The sequence below is a fragment of the Diabrotica virgifera genome, chromosome 5 (genome assembly GCF_917563875.1).
Source record: "Diabrotica virgifera virgifera chromosome 5, PGI_DIABVI_V3a".
Lineage (NCBI taxonomy): Eukaryota > Metazoa > Arthropoda > Insecta > Coleoptera > Chrysomelidae > Diabrotica > Diabrotica virgifera.
In genome coordinates this window covers 100,339,524-100,354,941 of record NC_065447.1, presented here as the reverse complement: position 1 = coordinate 100,354,941, position 15,418 = coordinate 100,339,524, and the positions used below count along the sequence as shown (strand labels likewise).

Here is a 15,418-nt window from a genome sequence, read left to right as displayed (position 1 = left end):
CCCCTGGAATTTCGACGGCAGTTCTTAAGTGATAAATTCATTACTAGAACCATAGGAAAAAATACAAACTATCTGCAGGATATACATAAGTTATCAATTTTAGATCTAACTCATAAATATTGGACAAAGAAAAAATGTCCCCTTCTTGTAGATAGTTACTTGCAAATATCTCAATATCGAAGTACTTTCTACACTTATGAAAATCAAGTTTCACCTATGTATTCCTATGAATTAGAAGAAATTTTCTCAAAACAAATTAATACTTTTTTTGTGGATATTAATTTAAATCCAGCCGTTTTTCAATCATTTATACTTCATAAATGGCCACATTATCAGTTTTACTATACAGATGGATCCAAAGTTCAAAACAAAGTAGGATGTGCAATAATCACTATTCAAAGTGGATTTAAAAAATTATTCAAATTGCCTCGTGAAACATCGATATACACCGCTGAAATTATAGCGATACTTTTTGCTTTTTAGACACATATTTAGTAACGAACCCTATAGCTGCATAATATTTACAGACAGTGTCGTTGATAGACTAACTAACGTACATAAGTCCCAACAACTCAATTATATAGAACTGGAAATTATGACTCTTTATAATAAAATTGCAAATTTAGGAAAAAAACAACATTATATCATGGATAAAGGGACACGCAGGCACTAGGGGTAACGAAATAGTAGACAGGCTAGCCAAATCCGCCCTAGAAATAGGCGAAGGACTTCCCATGAACTTACTACCCATTTCGGATATTGATATTATTAGTAGACGACACCAAAAAGAAAATTGGCAAAGGTATTATCGAAACACGAGAACTGGTAGTAATTACAAACAAATGCAGCCTGAAATTCGCATTAAAAGATGGTTTCATTCTGTATCAAATCGCCATTTTATAAGATTTATAAATAGATTGAGATGTAATCCTGCTCTTACCCCCCTTCATATGTACAGTTTGGGTCTCACAGAGTCACCTAACTGTGAGTGTGGAAAAGAAGGTGATCTACAACATATTCTCCTCGAATGTTCACATCAATCAGTAAATATCAACAAATTTTATGATAATCTTAATATATTGAAAATTCCACTTTCCGTCTACCTGAACAATTTGATATTTTCTGAAGATATTAATACATTAAAAACAATTTACGAACATACCAAAAACTGTAAATATAGATTGTAGCAATAAAATTTACCCTGTATTTAAGAAATTATGTTAAAACAAAGCAGACATGTTTGTTAAAACAAAACAAACATGTTTGTTTTGTTGTTATTTTTTTTAAACCCTGTAGATTTAAGTAATTATTGTATATTATAATTGAAAAAAGAAAAGAACAAAAAAGTGAATTGCTCCTAAATTATTTAAAAATAAAGTTGTCACAAAAACAAACAATTGGGTGGTTTACCCTAACATAATATTTACCTATCCATTTCTTTAGGATCGTATCCAATGTCTTTCAAATAAGGAAATACATCAACACTCAATAGCCATCCGTGATATTCTAACCTTTGTTTAATCTGCTTCAACAGGTTAATATATATAGCCTAAAATTCAAAAGATAATATTTCATTAACATAATTATATGGGATTAAACCACATTTTGAGTGTAATAAAAGTTACATTTAACATTAATTTTGAAGTTTAAATTTTCACTTTAGAAACTCAAAAAAGATCATTTAAGAACTAGGAAGGGTAACATGTTTATTAGTATGTTCTTTGACGGTAAAATATTGCAAAATCTATAAATTTTAAAGAACCGCTTAGATTGACATGAAATTTGATATACACATCCGTACCTCAGAGCAAAACTGTATTAAGTCCAAAATTTCAGTTTTTTACTTTTTTAGCTCACTGGGCTTAAAATTTTCTGCTCTATTCACTGGTGTTTCCTATTCGCTCTTTCGACTGAAATTGGCCAAAATAGCCTTGTATGAACAGTATTAAGTCCACACTTCGCTTAGAGCAAAACAGTATCTTCTGCACTTCAAATGTATTACATCCAAAATGGTGTATACGTTTCCCAGGGCAAAACCATATTATGTCCAACAAAAAGAATTATGTCCCACATAATGCAATTCAGGCAAAGCATTAAGTCCACAATCTTTTAAAATTTGGCAAGTTTGTGCCTCAGGGAGCACAAATTCACCGACAATGTTGGAATCATGAGACAACCATAGATCCAAAAAGACAATTTTTATGTTCTTATCTTGAAAAAACGTGTATCAAAAGAAAAAGAGAACGGATAGGTGCTCAAGCTAGCCATTGTAACTAGAAATATATTTTTAACGTTGAAGAAAAGGCACTCTAAATATTTCTCAATCTATTGTAATATGTTCACTTGAAAAAATGCGAACAAGTGGAAAGAGGAGTTTTAGAGTGTGACAAAAGAGGAAAGCAGCCATCTAAAAGTAAAGAAAATAATGAGGTAAAGGTAAATGATAATGAGCATATAATGGACTATCCATATCCATATGAAGAATCACATTATAGTCGAAGAAGGACGGCGAACAAATATTTAGGAGGTCACTAAATTATTTCTACAATGTTTAGGATGTTTAAGGAAGAATGAGATTAGAAAGACATTCCTTCGGACGGAGTAGACAAAGAATGGCTTTACAATTACATTTTTAATACAGAATTTAATTTATCGTTAGCTGTTCCTTCAAAAGATACTTGTACTAAATGTGATGAATTTCTAATCAATCTAAGAGTCAAAGTCTGAAGCTGAGTGAGAAACATTACAAGTGATGGTACAAATTGAAAAAAATAGACATCAATAGCCCTGGACAAAAAGTTTCAATGATAAATTTACAAAAATGTCTTCCTTGCCCAAAGCTAATTGATCCTCAAAGTTTTTACATTCTAAAACTCTGGTGTTTTAATTATTATATATAATTTATGATTCAACGGATAAACTGGCGAACTGTCTAATGTGGGATGAATTATTGCTGGTTGAGGTGGAAACGAAATGGCCTCATGATTGATCCAATACGTTCATTCATTATCTCAAAGCACAACTGCTATTGTTATTTGGACTAATAATTGCTCATTTCAAAACCGGAACTTACAAATGATTATGTGCTACTTTCATCTACTTTCGAGATATCCACATATAAAAGAAATCACTCACAAATTCCTTTTGCAAGGGCATACGCACATGGAGGTGGACAGTATACACCCAGTTATAGAACGAGAGGCTAAAAAATGCCCTAATTTTCAAATTATTATCTACTCCATAGAATTGGTTACAGTTGGCTAAAATTTTCGGGAAAAACAAATATTTCAAAGTGTATGAAACGACAAGTTCTAATCTTAAAAAACTTTAATAAACTATGCAATTCTTACGATTCGCCGTTTCAAAATAAAAATAAAACCGAGAATAAAAAATATTAATTTCACATACAGTATGTAAGTAATTCAGAATTCAGTCAAGAAAATCCTGGGATTCTGTACTTGAAACCAGACTTCGATTTGGAATTTAAGAGTGTAGACTTAACCGACGAATCAATCTGTAGAAGATTCTCTGATTTCGTTGAGAGATACCTTAAATCCGATGAGTACTAAAAAATTCAATGATCTTCTACTAAAGTGGGTTTCATCGAGGATTCACCATTTTTTTCAGACTCTAGTGCATAAAGACATAATTCAAATTACTGATATAGCGGCAGTAGCCCTGCATTTGTTAAGTTTTTAATTATTTTTTTATGTACTTCAAAAAGTTATTGTTAATTTTTTTAGTTAATAAAAATACAGTTGCGTTACAACCATTTCTGTATTTTTTTAATTCGACTTTTTAAGTCGAATTAAATCTTTTTTTAGTACTCGTGTTAATGGTTTTGTTACCAATACGTCCGTATAATATTTTTAGTTCTTTATTTCCTAGCATTTCCTTAATTTTGTACAATAGGTATGATATTTTTTGTAATAGAGCTCCGTCTTTGCCGTAGGATAGATAGCAAAATTAATATTAAGTCACAGTCAAAAATTTATTTTTTAGAGCGAAAATGTGTTAAGTCCATTTTTTCCAAAAACAGTAATTTTCAAAAAAAAATATTTTTAGTAGTAAATAGAACAATGATCATTATTCACATTTATAAGAATTTGCTAAATAAAATTTAATGTATTAAATGGAAAATGTCACAAAACACTAAAAATAATTTTTGTTTTCGCTCTCCTGTAAAATTTACATTTTGTGACTTAATACACTTTTGTTCTGAAGTACGGACATATATATTATGTAACATGTCAAAAAAGAAAAGTATGGATGAGTTTCGCCCTTTCTAGGGGGTGAAGAAATATAAGTTCAAAATCTAAGCAACTTTTTGTCTATAGGATTTTTTACTAAGTTAATACTTTTAGAGTTATTGCGAGTAAATTTGTTCATTTTTCAAGAAAAAACGACACGTTTTTAGACGGTTTATTGCAGGTTACTCAAAAAATAATTATTTAATCGAAAAAACATCCTTAGAAAAAATATAGCACATAAAATAGCGAAAAAAATTATGTATGTATGAGATCCCTATATCCAGTAAAAGAAGAGTTGTAACTAATGAAAATAGGTTCCTACTAGCCAAATTCCAAATCGAATACTTCAACACGAAATAACTAAAAAATGACGCACTTTTTGGGAAAACTCATTACAACTTTTTTAAAGGTTTTAAAAAACTTTGTCTTTGTTGTCTACAAAAGTTTCTAGCATTAAAACAAAGGAAGTTACGCTCAAAACAAAGTTGGTCCCCGGTTTTGGTAAAAAAAAATAGTGAAAATCACCCCCTAATTAGCATCTCAAATGAAATTGATAGTTACCAATTCACAAGCTGCTTTATTCGTGTATGTATTTTTATATTATGATCTGTAAGTTTCATCGGTTCAAAGTACTTAGTTTTGAAGGAGATGCAGTTGAAATAGCTTGAACTGGTCAATAATCACGAGTCTATGCAAATTTTGAACAGCCATAATTCGAGAATAACGGTTAGGATATTTAAGGCACAATTTTTGTAAATAGAGTTAGTTGATAATATAAATTCGATCTGTAACTTGTATAAATAAATTCGTATAAATGAACTGAGAGTATTATTTTAACCGTAATCACGCTACAGTACGTATACATTTCCATACAAACAGAGTGTAAAATATCCCGGGGTGATACTGGACAGAAAGTTAACGTGGAAACTTCATACTGATTACCTGCTGGAAAGATGTCAAAAGGGTCTAAATTTTTAAAATCTACAGTTAAAGTATGGTGGGGAGCAAACTTAAAGACAAGTTTATTGTTCTTTAGATCTTATATAAGGTCGATCATAGACTATGCCAGCAAACTATATGGATCTGCCAGCAACAATTTGTTAAAGAAAATGAACGTAACCATCAGTAATTGCTGCCTTCGAGTAGGTCTAGGAGCCATGAGATCCACTCCAGTTGAAGCGTTGTTTGCGGAAGCTATTGAATTGCCACAACAGTATAGAAAAATTAATTTGAGTGATAAATTCTTAATAAAAACCAAAAATCAAAATCATACCCTCTTTTCTGATATTCGAAAATTATATGAATTAACCCTAACTAACAGATTTTGGCAAAAAATAATTTACCGCCGTTATGTGAGGCAGTCCAAAACAATAACTTCATTAACAACCATAATATACAGTATTTGGATCACATTACGGTTCTCGAAGATTTTGATTCCTTTTTTATGGGGGTTAAAGTAGTAGAACCTTGCTACAGTGATCACCATTTAGTCAATTGTATTAAAATCAATAGCTTACTTTCTGACAATGCTGGAGCCTTAGTGGTTTTTACTGACGCATCTAAAAATGAGGAAGGTACTAGAGGAGGTTACTATGCATCCAAAGAAGGTATCAAAAAACGATTCAAATTGCCGGAGTTTTTTCAATATTTTGCGCTGAAGCTGTTGCGATTTATGAAGATTTACTTCTGTTTATTGAATCCAATTTTAAAAGTGTTTTAATTTTTTAAGATTCGCTATCGGTATTACAAGCGATTAAAAAAATTGATATACCAAAAACACAAAGCAACACTTTCATAACTTTAATCAGAAACAATATTTTCAGTTTAAGAAGTGTTGGAAGATACATTAAATTCATTTGGGTGAAAGCACACATTGGGATTAAAGACAATGCGACTGTTGATTTTTGGCAAAGGAGAGCATTTTCGTAGGAACTGAAGCTAATTATGATATATGCGCTCCAGAAGTTCTAACGATGTCTAAAAATAAAGTACTTAATGGATGAAACTATGCATGGAAGGAATACTGTTTTACAAACCCCAATAGATACAACAGTAGTCAACGAGTTCTCCCCAAAGAATATTGGCATAAAGAACTTGATCTGCCAAGCAAATACATCAGGACGATAACCAGAATAAAATTTGGTCATGCATGTTATCCTTCACGTTTATATAAGTTGAAAGTAACTGAATCTGAAAATTATTGTGAACATTGTGGCGTGAAGGGTGACTTAGACCATTTATTTTTTGGATGCATTAAAAATATACAAGAATCAAATAAATTATATAATAGTTTTTTAACGTTGGGATTGAAATCTCCTGTTAATATACAGTGTTTGATAACTTTGGGATTGGAAGAAATAGTTAGGTTACTAATTGCCTTTCTTACAAATTGTAAAATTGTATTATAATAGTAGCTTAGCCTTTAGTTAGTGTTTGACACCTATGTCTAAACTTTTGTTAAATTACCTTATTTATCCATGGCCTAGTCTTGTGTTGTTGTATGAAAATCTCCTGATGGGTCCCTGGACGAGAAGTGTGTGTCGCAGTTAATGTCCATTTTGTCATATTTATTGATTTTTTTTTCAGATATTCGCTTAGAGTAGTTAGGATTATTTAGGTTATTTAGGGCTATATGTAACTTGTGACTGGCTGAATCACTAATGTGTATGCAAAAAAAAACTGCATTTTTGTTACTCTACACCTTGTATAATGATGAAGAAGCACATGATAGGTGAATTTGCACCCCGCTTGGTATTATAAGGGTTAAATACCTCCAGAACGCTTCTATTTCGAAAAACAAAAACTGGTACGCCTGTTAATCTTCAAGAGAGAAATCGTTCTCATTAATTACGAAATTTTAGTACAGGTCAAGGCGCCGTTTTGGGTAGGGCAACGGTTATATTATCGCATAACTTTTTGCCTAACTTTTAAACATTTGTGACACTGGATTATTAAATTGTGAGGTACTCTAATACTAAAAGGTACTCTTTATTTCAGTCAGTAGGATACACAGTTTTTTAGAAAAATCGATTTGAAAACTTTTCGTATTTGAAATGAAAAATTTTTGAATTTGAAATAAATAAAAAATTCACAAAAACGGCGTATTTTACCCCGAAGAAAAGTGTAATAAATCAAAATTTTTCGATTTTCACTTTTCTACAGTAATGGATAGTATATCTAATGCCCTATCTCTGAAGAAACCCGTAGTAATTTTAGTTCTATAATTATTGCGTAGATGGCGAAAGAATCACTATTCTTTGGAACAGGTTTATCGGCATATTCCGCAGAAAACAGTGATAAAACGCAGTTATCGTGGTATCATTGTGGCACTCCGCTGTATTTCCGATCAAAAGTGTAATAAGTGTAGTTATTACTGTCTCATTTAGAAGTAGTATTGTAAACTTTAGTTTCGTGCTCTCCCGGTAAAAGTGTAATATTTTGAGTTGCTACTCTTATTATCGGAATATTTTCCAATATTTCCACTTAACATTCGACCAAAAGTGTAATATTTGCAATTATTGCTGTTTTTAGTGTGGAAGAGCATAGACTTTTGTTTCGTGTTTTCCGAGAAAAAGCGTAATATTTCGAGTTGTTACTCTGATCATTGGAATATCTTTCAGTTTTATATCACTTCACTTCCGCCGAAAAGTGTGGTATTTTCAGATAATACTATTTTCTTCGCTAAGTTCTGACAAATATATTTTATTGTGTATATTAATGTAATAATAGTCTCGTTCACGGAAAAATCCTGGACTAAGATTGTACCGCGAGATTATACCGCGAATAAGGCTGTTACTTGTATTAGTCCGTTCTTTAACGGTAAAATATTGCAAAACCTCTAAATTATAAAGAACCGCTTGGATTGACATGAAATTTGGCATACACATAACTAACAAGTCAAAGAAAAAAAGTAATAGTGTGCCGATATGTGCTTTTGCCCTGGGGTGGTCTTCACCCCGTCTTGGGGGTGAAAAAAATATTCGTGCAAAGAAAGTCAGGAAATGGATAAACTGGCTAATTTTAAGTAACTTTTGTTCTATAGAGTTTTTTCACTAAGTCAATACTTTTCGAGTTATTTGGCAGTGAATATGTTCATTTTCTTAACCAAATAACCACGCTTTTAGACGTTTTTTCGCAAATAACTCAAATAGTAAGTATTTTGTCGAAAAAACATTCTTAGCAAAAATATAGCCTGTAAAAAATTTAAAAAAAATGGTGTATTTATCACGTCTCTACACATAATAGAAGCAGAGTTATAGTCCAGAGAAATAAGGTTTTTCTCGTGACACATCCCCCTCCAGCCCGAAACCAAATTTTTTGAGTAGTATGGACATCTATATTATTAACCTATATGTCTCCTGCAGCCGATCTTGATGATATACATAGTTATAAACAAATGAAGATCGAAAAACGGTAAATTATCGCTTTTTTTGTCTATTACCAAAAAGTTAAGCACTTTAAACAAATTTGAGAGTAAGAAACTCATAAATCGTATAAAAAACTTCAATATGGCATTCGCTGAATATGTCCAACCTTATTGGTTGCTTAGAAAATTGCAAAATAATTCATAAATATTGAGTTTTTATAAATATTCGTAACTTAGGTAAAAATTAACTTAGAATCTTCTTATTACACGGAATGCCGAGACTTCTTGTACTTAAATTATATTTTAAATTTCAAAGCAATTGGTCAAATAGTTTAAAAGTTATTTAATTTATTTTTCCCAAATTCATTTTTTTGCAACACTATAAGTCAGAAAATTATGAGGTTACAATAATACTTCGGACAGTTTATGAAAGAAGAACATTTATACTATTACCTTAATTAAAAATAAATGACAAAAAATAATTTTAAACAGTGTAAAATTATTTTGCAAAAACATGTCCATTTTTTGCTTACTTATAAACAATTAGAATAACTTTTTAACCGTTACCCGTAGAAAAATTATTTTTTTATATTTAGAAAGACTGAATTTTTATACAAATTTAGAAAAAAAACAACTGTTCTAGGACATTTAGGGACAAAGTTAGCCCCCCCCCCATTTTTTTAATTCACATGTTTTTGCAATATCTATAATTATTTTTTGTCATTTTTTTTTAAATTAAATTAATACTGTAAATTTTCTTCTTTCATAAACTATCCAAAATATTACTGTAAATTCTTCATTTTCTGACTTACAGTGTTGCAAAAAAAAATAATTTTGGATAAACAAATTAAATAACTTTTAAACTATTTGACCAATTACTTTGGAATTTAGGGTATAATTTAAGCACCATAAGTCTCACCATTCCATGTAATAAGAAGGTTCTAAGTTAATTTTTACATAAGTTATGAATATTTATATAAACTCAAAATTTATGATTTATTTGGCAATTTTCTAAGTAACCAATAAGGATAGACATATTCAGCGAAAGCCATATTGAAGTTTTTTATACGGTTTATGAGTTTATTACTCTCAAATTTGTTTAAAATGCCCAATTTTTTAGTAAGAGACGAAAAAAGCGAAAATTGACCGTATTTTGATCTTCATTTGTTTATAATTATGTATATCATCTAAATCGGCTGCAGGAAACATATAGGTTATTATTATAGATGACCATATTACTCGAAAAATTTGGTTTCAGCCTGGAGGGGGGATGTGTCATCAACACGATATTTTTTTTCCTTATTTCTCTGAACTATTATAGCTAATGAAAAATAGGTTCATATTCGTCAAATTCCAAATGGAATGCTTTAATGTGAAATAACCAAAAATGAAGCACATTTCGGCGAAAACTCATTACAAATTATTTAAAGTGTTTTCAAAAAGCTTCATTTTTGTTTTATAAAAAAAATTTCTAGCATCAAAAGTAAACAAGCTACGCTCAAAATAAAGTTAGTCCCTTTTGGTTTTGGTAAAAAAAATCGAGAAAATCACCCCCTAATTACTATCTTAAATGAACTTAATCGTTACGACTTCACAAGTTTCTTGACTAGTGTATATATTGTTTATATGATCTGTAAGTTTCATCGGTTCAAAGTCCTTATTATTGAAAGGGCTGTAGTTAAAAGGGGTTGAACGAGTCACCGATCGCGAATGTATGCAAATTTAGAAACACCAAGTCTTAATCAATTTTTGTCTAACAGAAAAACAAAAAAATACATGATATTCAGAAAAGCAAATCTGACTTTTTTTGTTTTTCGGAATTTTTGGTATTTCTAACAATTGTTAAGTTATTTTGAAAAAAAGCATATTTTTCAAAATTTAAATTTCTAAAAATTTTACTTTGAAACCAAATTTTTTCAAAAATAAACACTTTGAATCGATGAAACTTACAGATCATATAAACACAACATAAGTAAAATATTTTGTGAAGCGGTAACGATTAATTTCATTTAAGTTGCTAATTAGGGGGTGGTCTTCCCGATATTTTTTTTTGCAAAAACAAAAGGGACCAACTTTATTTTAAGCGTAACTTGCTTACATTTAATGCTAGAAACTGTTTTCAAAAACAGAAATAAAGCTTTTTTTAAACACTTAAAAGTGCTTAATTTTTTGGATATTTTACGTCGAAATAATCTATTTGAAATTTGGTGAATATGAATCTATTTTTCATTGGCTATAACTTTGGTTCTACGAGATCCAGAGACCTAATGCGTACACCCAGTGGCGTAGCTAGCCCCACGGGGGCCCCATATCAAAGTTTGTCGCGGGTCCCTTTTCCCCGAGACAAAAGAAGCAAAAACGCTTGTATAGAACCGAATAGAAATATGCTTTATTGTCACTGAAAAGTTTACAATTTTATGGACAAAGCTTACAAAAAGTCGAAAAAAAAACAAAAACAAATACAGTTTACCGAAATTACATAAATCGTCAATATTAGTACAAAATAAAAGATAATGAAATAAAACAAAACACACAAAACACCCAAATATAGATAATAATAATAAACCTAATAAATTTTAATTAACCAAAGTCGAAAAATATATTTGAATTGTCGAGACTCATTGTTTGAAAACTGATTCAGCTTTTTCAATCCAAGGATGAATGGGCTTTGCAAATGAGCTTAAACAAAGAAGCTCTGTTGTTATGGTATAACGGCGAGCAACAGGCAAATACACTTCTCCAAGAAATTAACGTATGTACAACCTAAAAATTGGTCATTTTTGATGTCTCGAATTTCCTGAACCTGTTGTATGATTTAAGTGTTTTTGTAATGTGTTATAGCCTTATCCTTTAATAATGTCATTGTAATAATATTGTTGCTAGACAGATAAATTGTCATTATATACAGGGTGTGCCAATCAAACTGTGATTTTTTCTCTCAAAATTCGCGTTACCCTGTGGAATATTTTAGCATTTGTAAAATGCTGAAATTAAAACCCGACTACATAATTATAGTCTAGTAGTAAAATAAAATTACACTACATGTAAATCGTACAGGTTGGAACAAATTTTTTATCAAAGTTTAGGGAGTACAAAAGATATTTTCAAAAAAGTATCCAAATCATATAAGGGGATCATTGTTTAAATAATTAAAAAGGGGTCATTTTTGCACCATATTATTTACTTTTTTAACTGCTGAGGTAATTCACGTTTTAATGAAGGTGTTTAGAATATTTTTCTGCAAAGCTGAAGGGTAAGTCTTTCACCTAAGACTTACTAAATTCAATTTGACAGAATTGTATATTAAATATGTATTAGGTATTTATTTAAAGAATTGTATATTAAACTTTAAAAACAAATTTGCAAAAAATGGTATTTGCGATTTAAATAAGCACTATAAAATATTTTGTTTTATAGGAAAAGTTGCGCTATTTTCCAGTATTAAGCAAAAAAATTGGTCGAAAAATATTTAATAATTTATGAAATATTGAATTTGTTTATTAAATGTCACTATATTTTCAATTGCAAAAACGCGGTTGTTGCCAAAAGATTTTAAACCTGCAAAAGATCTCATTATTTTTATTAAACGCTTTTATTTAGTTCAATAGTTTGCGTCAAATCTTTAGACGTTAATTTGACTGCCTTTTCTTCAATGCAAATGAATGAAAATTTGCAGACATATGCATTCGCGGGAACAATACACGAATAGTCAATAAAAATTTTTTTTCATGTTTATTAATTGTTTAAATAAAAAAAAACGATTTTAATGGAAAACGCTTAAATTCTCTTGTTTTTTACAATGTAAAAACTTGAAATTTTTACGTATTGTTTAGCTAATGATATGAACAATACATAATTTCACTTTTTACGTTAATTGTTTACGTTATGCTTCATTAATAAACAATAAAGTTTCAAAATTTTTGCCGATTCCGACTACTTTTTATGTTAGTATATCATAAATATGTTTTATACATATTTTAATAAACATGACAATATATTTTAATGTTTGAAAAGTGTAAGACTAAAAAGTAAAAAATAAAAAAATATAAAAAAAAAACATTTTTAAGAAACGCTTTTCTTTAGTTAAAAGTGACTAAAATTAAAAATATTATAAAAAAATCAACCAAAAAGCAAAAAATAAAAAAAAAATTGAAAAAATCTAACACATTGGTTAAAGAAAAGCGTGGGGCGAAAACCGTTTATTCGATGAAGACGCGCCACGCTTTTATTTGACGGATGTGTTGGATTTTTTCAATTTTTTTTTATTTTTTGCTTTTTGGTTGATTTTTTTATAATATTTTTAATTTTAGTCACTCGTAACTAAAGAAAAGCGTTTCTTAAAAATGTTTTTTTTATATTTTTTTTTTTTATTTTTATGTATATTTTCAATAAATGTATTGATAAATTCAAATTTTAATTAAACTCCCCTCCAAAATGGCATTTAAAAATTGTTCTAATTTGTTTATTACTTCTTTTTTAAATAACGTCGTTGAGGATAAAATATTCAATATCTCATAAATTGTTAAATATTTTTCGACCAATTTTTTTTCTGCTTTATACTGGTAACATGAACTTCTTGTATAAAACAAAATATTTTATGGTGCATATTTTATTTGTGTTAAGTTTTGAATATAGATATTTAAATAAATAGGGGTCAAATTTAACTTAAGTAAATCTTAAGTGAAAGCTTTATTCTTCAACTTTGTAGAAAAAAAATCGCATAGACCTTCATAAAAGCGTGAATTACTGCAAAGAAGTGAAAAAAGTAAATATTGTGCAAAAATTACCCCTTTTAATTATTTAAACAGTGATCCTCTTGAAAATATCTTTTGTATTCACCTAAACTTTGATAAAAGGCTGTCCACGATATGTTTGCAACGAATTCTGCAATTCTTTGGTCACGTGGTTCGCAGAGGTGACGACAGTTTGGAGAAATTAATTGTTTCTGGAAACGTTCCGGGAGAAGATCAAGAGGACGATCACCAAGTAGATGGTCCGACCAAATAAAGAATTCAGCTGGAAACTCATTCTACGAAGCTCTTAGAACGGCTGAAGATAGAGACCAATGGAGAAACATTGTTAGGAATATTGGGGGAAATCACGATCCCTCAGTAATGGGGAGACGACAAGATACAGAGAGAGAGAAACTTTGATGAAAAATTTTAGTTCCAACCTGTATTTAGTACGGAATTACATTTTGATTTTTTTTATTTTATTTGGCTATTATAGCCAACATTCTGTTGTTTTATTCATTCGCTTTTGGTTCATTCATTCTTATGTTGGATAATAAAAAGATTAGGTATTTTAACAAATAGCCTTGTTTTTCGTCAATACAGAGTGTTTTTAAATAAGTATGGCAAACTCTAAGGGGTAATTCTGCATGAAAAAATAATGACAGTTTGCGTTTGCTTTATAAACCTGCTAGTGTGCAAATGCTTCTTCTCCGAGATAGGGTTATTAAAATTTTTCTTACAATCTGGCGATTTATTTATTGTCCTAAAACCGGTTAAAATATGCAAGTAAAATTTGGTGTGTTTTAAGAGGTAGTTATTGTGCGTTTTTGATATACAATTAGGAATTTAATATTCATCATTGGCGCACATACGTTTAATATGACCCATGTGTGCGCCAATGGTAAACATGAAATTCTGTTAAAACCCACCAAATTTCATTTGCATATATCAACCGGTTTTAGAGTAATAAATAAATCGTCAGTTTGTAAGAAAAATGTCAACACCCCCTATCTCGGACATACGTTTATAAAGCAAGCAAACTGTCATTATTTTTTCATGCAGAATTCCAGAATTAGCCCTTAAAGTTTGCCATACTTATTTAAAAACACCCTGTATCGATGAAAAATAAGGCTAGTTGTTAAAGTATTACCTAACTTTTTTACTATCCAACATAAGCGAATGAATCGAAAAACAGAATGTTAAGAACACATGAGGCTATAGTTGGGTTTTAATTTCAGCATTTTATAAATGCAAGAATATTCCACAGGGTGTGGTGACTGAGAAAAAATTACTGTTTGATTGGTACACCCGGTATACAATAACAATTTACCTGTCTAGCAACAATATTATTACAACGATAATGTTCAAAACGACTATAACATTTAAAAAAATCACTTAAATCGGAAAACAGGTTTAGGAAATATGAGACATAAAAAATGACCAATTTTTAAGGTAGTACGTTAATTTCTTGGAGAAATGTAGATATACATAAATACAATTATAGATAAAGAACAGATTATACGAACATACATAATATACCCGAACAATACATACTGTTTCAAATATTCAAAGATAAAGCGATTACAAAAATTGCAATTCGGCATTCTTCAATATACATTATACAATAACTCACACACATCCAACGGAATTGACAATAAGAGATACCTTGAAAACAGTAAAGCTCTGTTCTTATGGGGCAGAGAATAGATAATAGGTAAATATGATTTATATAGGTATATATAAATAAAGAATCCACTACACCAAAATGTTGATATCCAATCCAAACAGCATACACTGTTTCAAAGCGTTTTAATAGTGAAATAATTGTAGAATATTTAGTTCAATCTTTGTAAATGGAATTTTGTTTCGACATGCCGCGATGGGGCCCTTGAATGTCGGGGGCCCCGTATAATTGATACGGCTGATACGGCGGTAGCTACGCCCCTGCGTACACCATTATTTTTACTTTTTTATAGGCTATATTTTTGCTTTGAACGTTTTTTTCGACAAAATACTTACTTTTTGAGTTATTTGCGAAAAACCGTCTAAAAATGTGGTTATTTTGTTGA

The 15,418-nt window shown here is 30.0% G+C and overlaps 1 protein-coding gene across 3 annotated transcripts in view; it reads right to left on the bottom strand.

Moving 5' to 3' along the window:
* LOC126885068 (uncharacterized) overlaps window positions 1-15,418 on the bottom strand; it is a 205,823-nt gene that overhangs the window by 29,030 nt on the left and 161,375 nt on the right. For all 3 annotated transcript variants that reach the window (XM_050651498.1, XM_050651500.1, XM_050651499.1), the window contains one exon: window positions 1,428-1,549. In XM_050651498.1, the coding sequence (XP_050507455.1) occupies window positions 1,428-1,549 (122 nt within the window). The remainder of the gene's footprint in view (window positions 1-1,427; window positions 1,550-15,418) is intronic.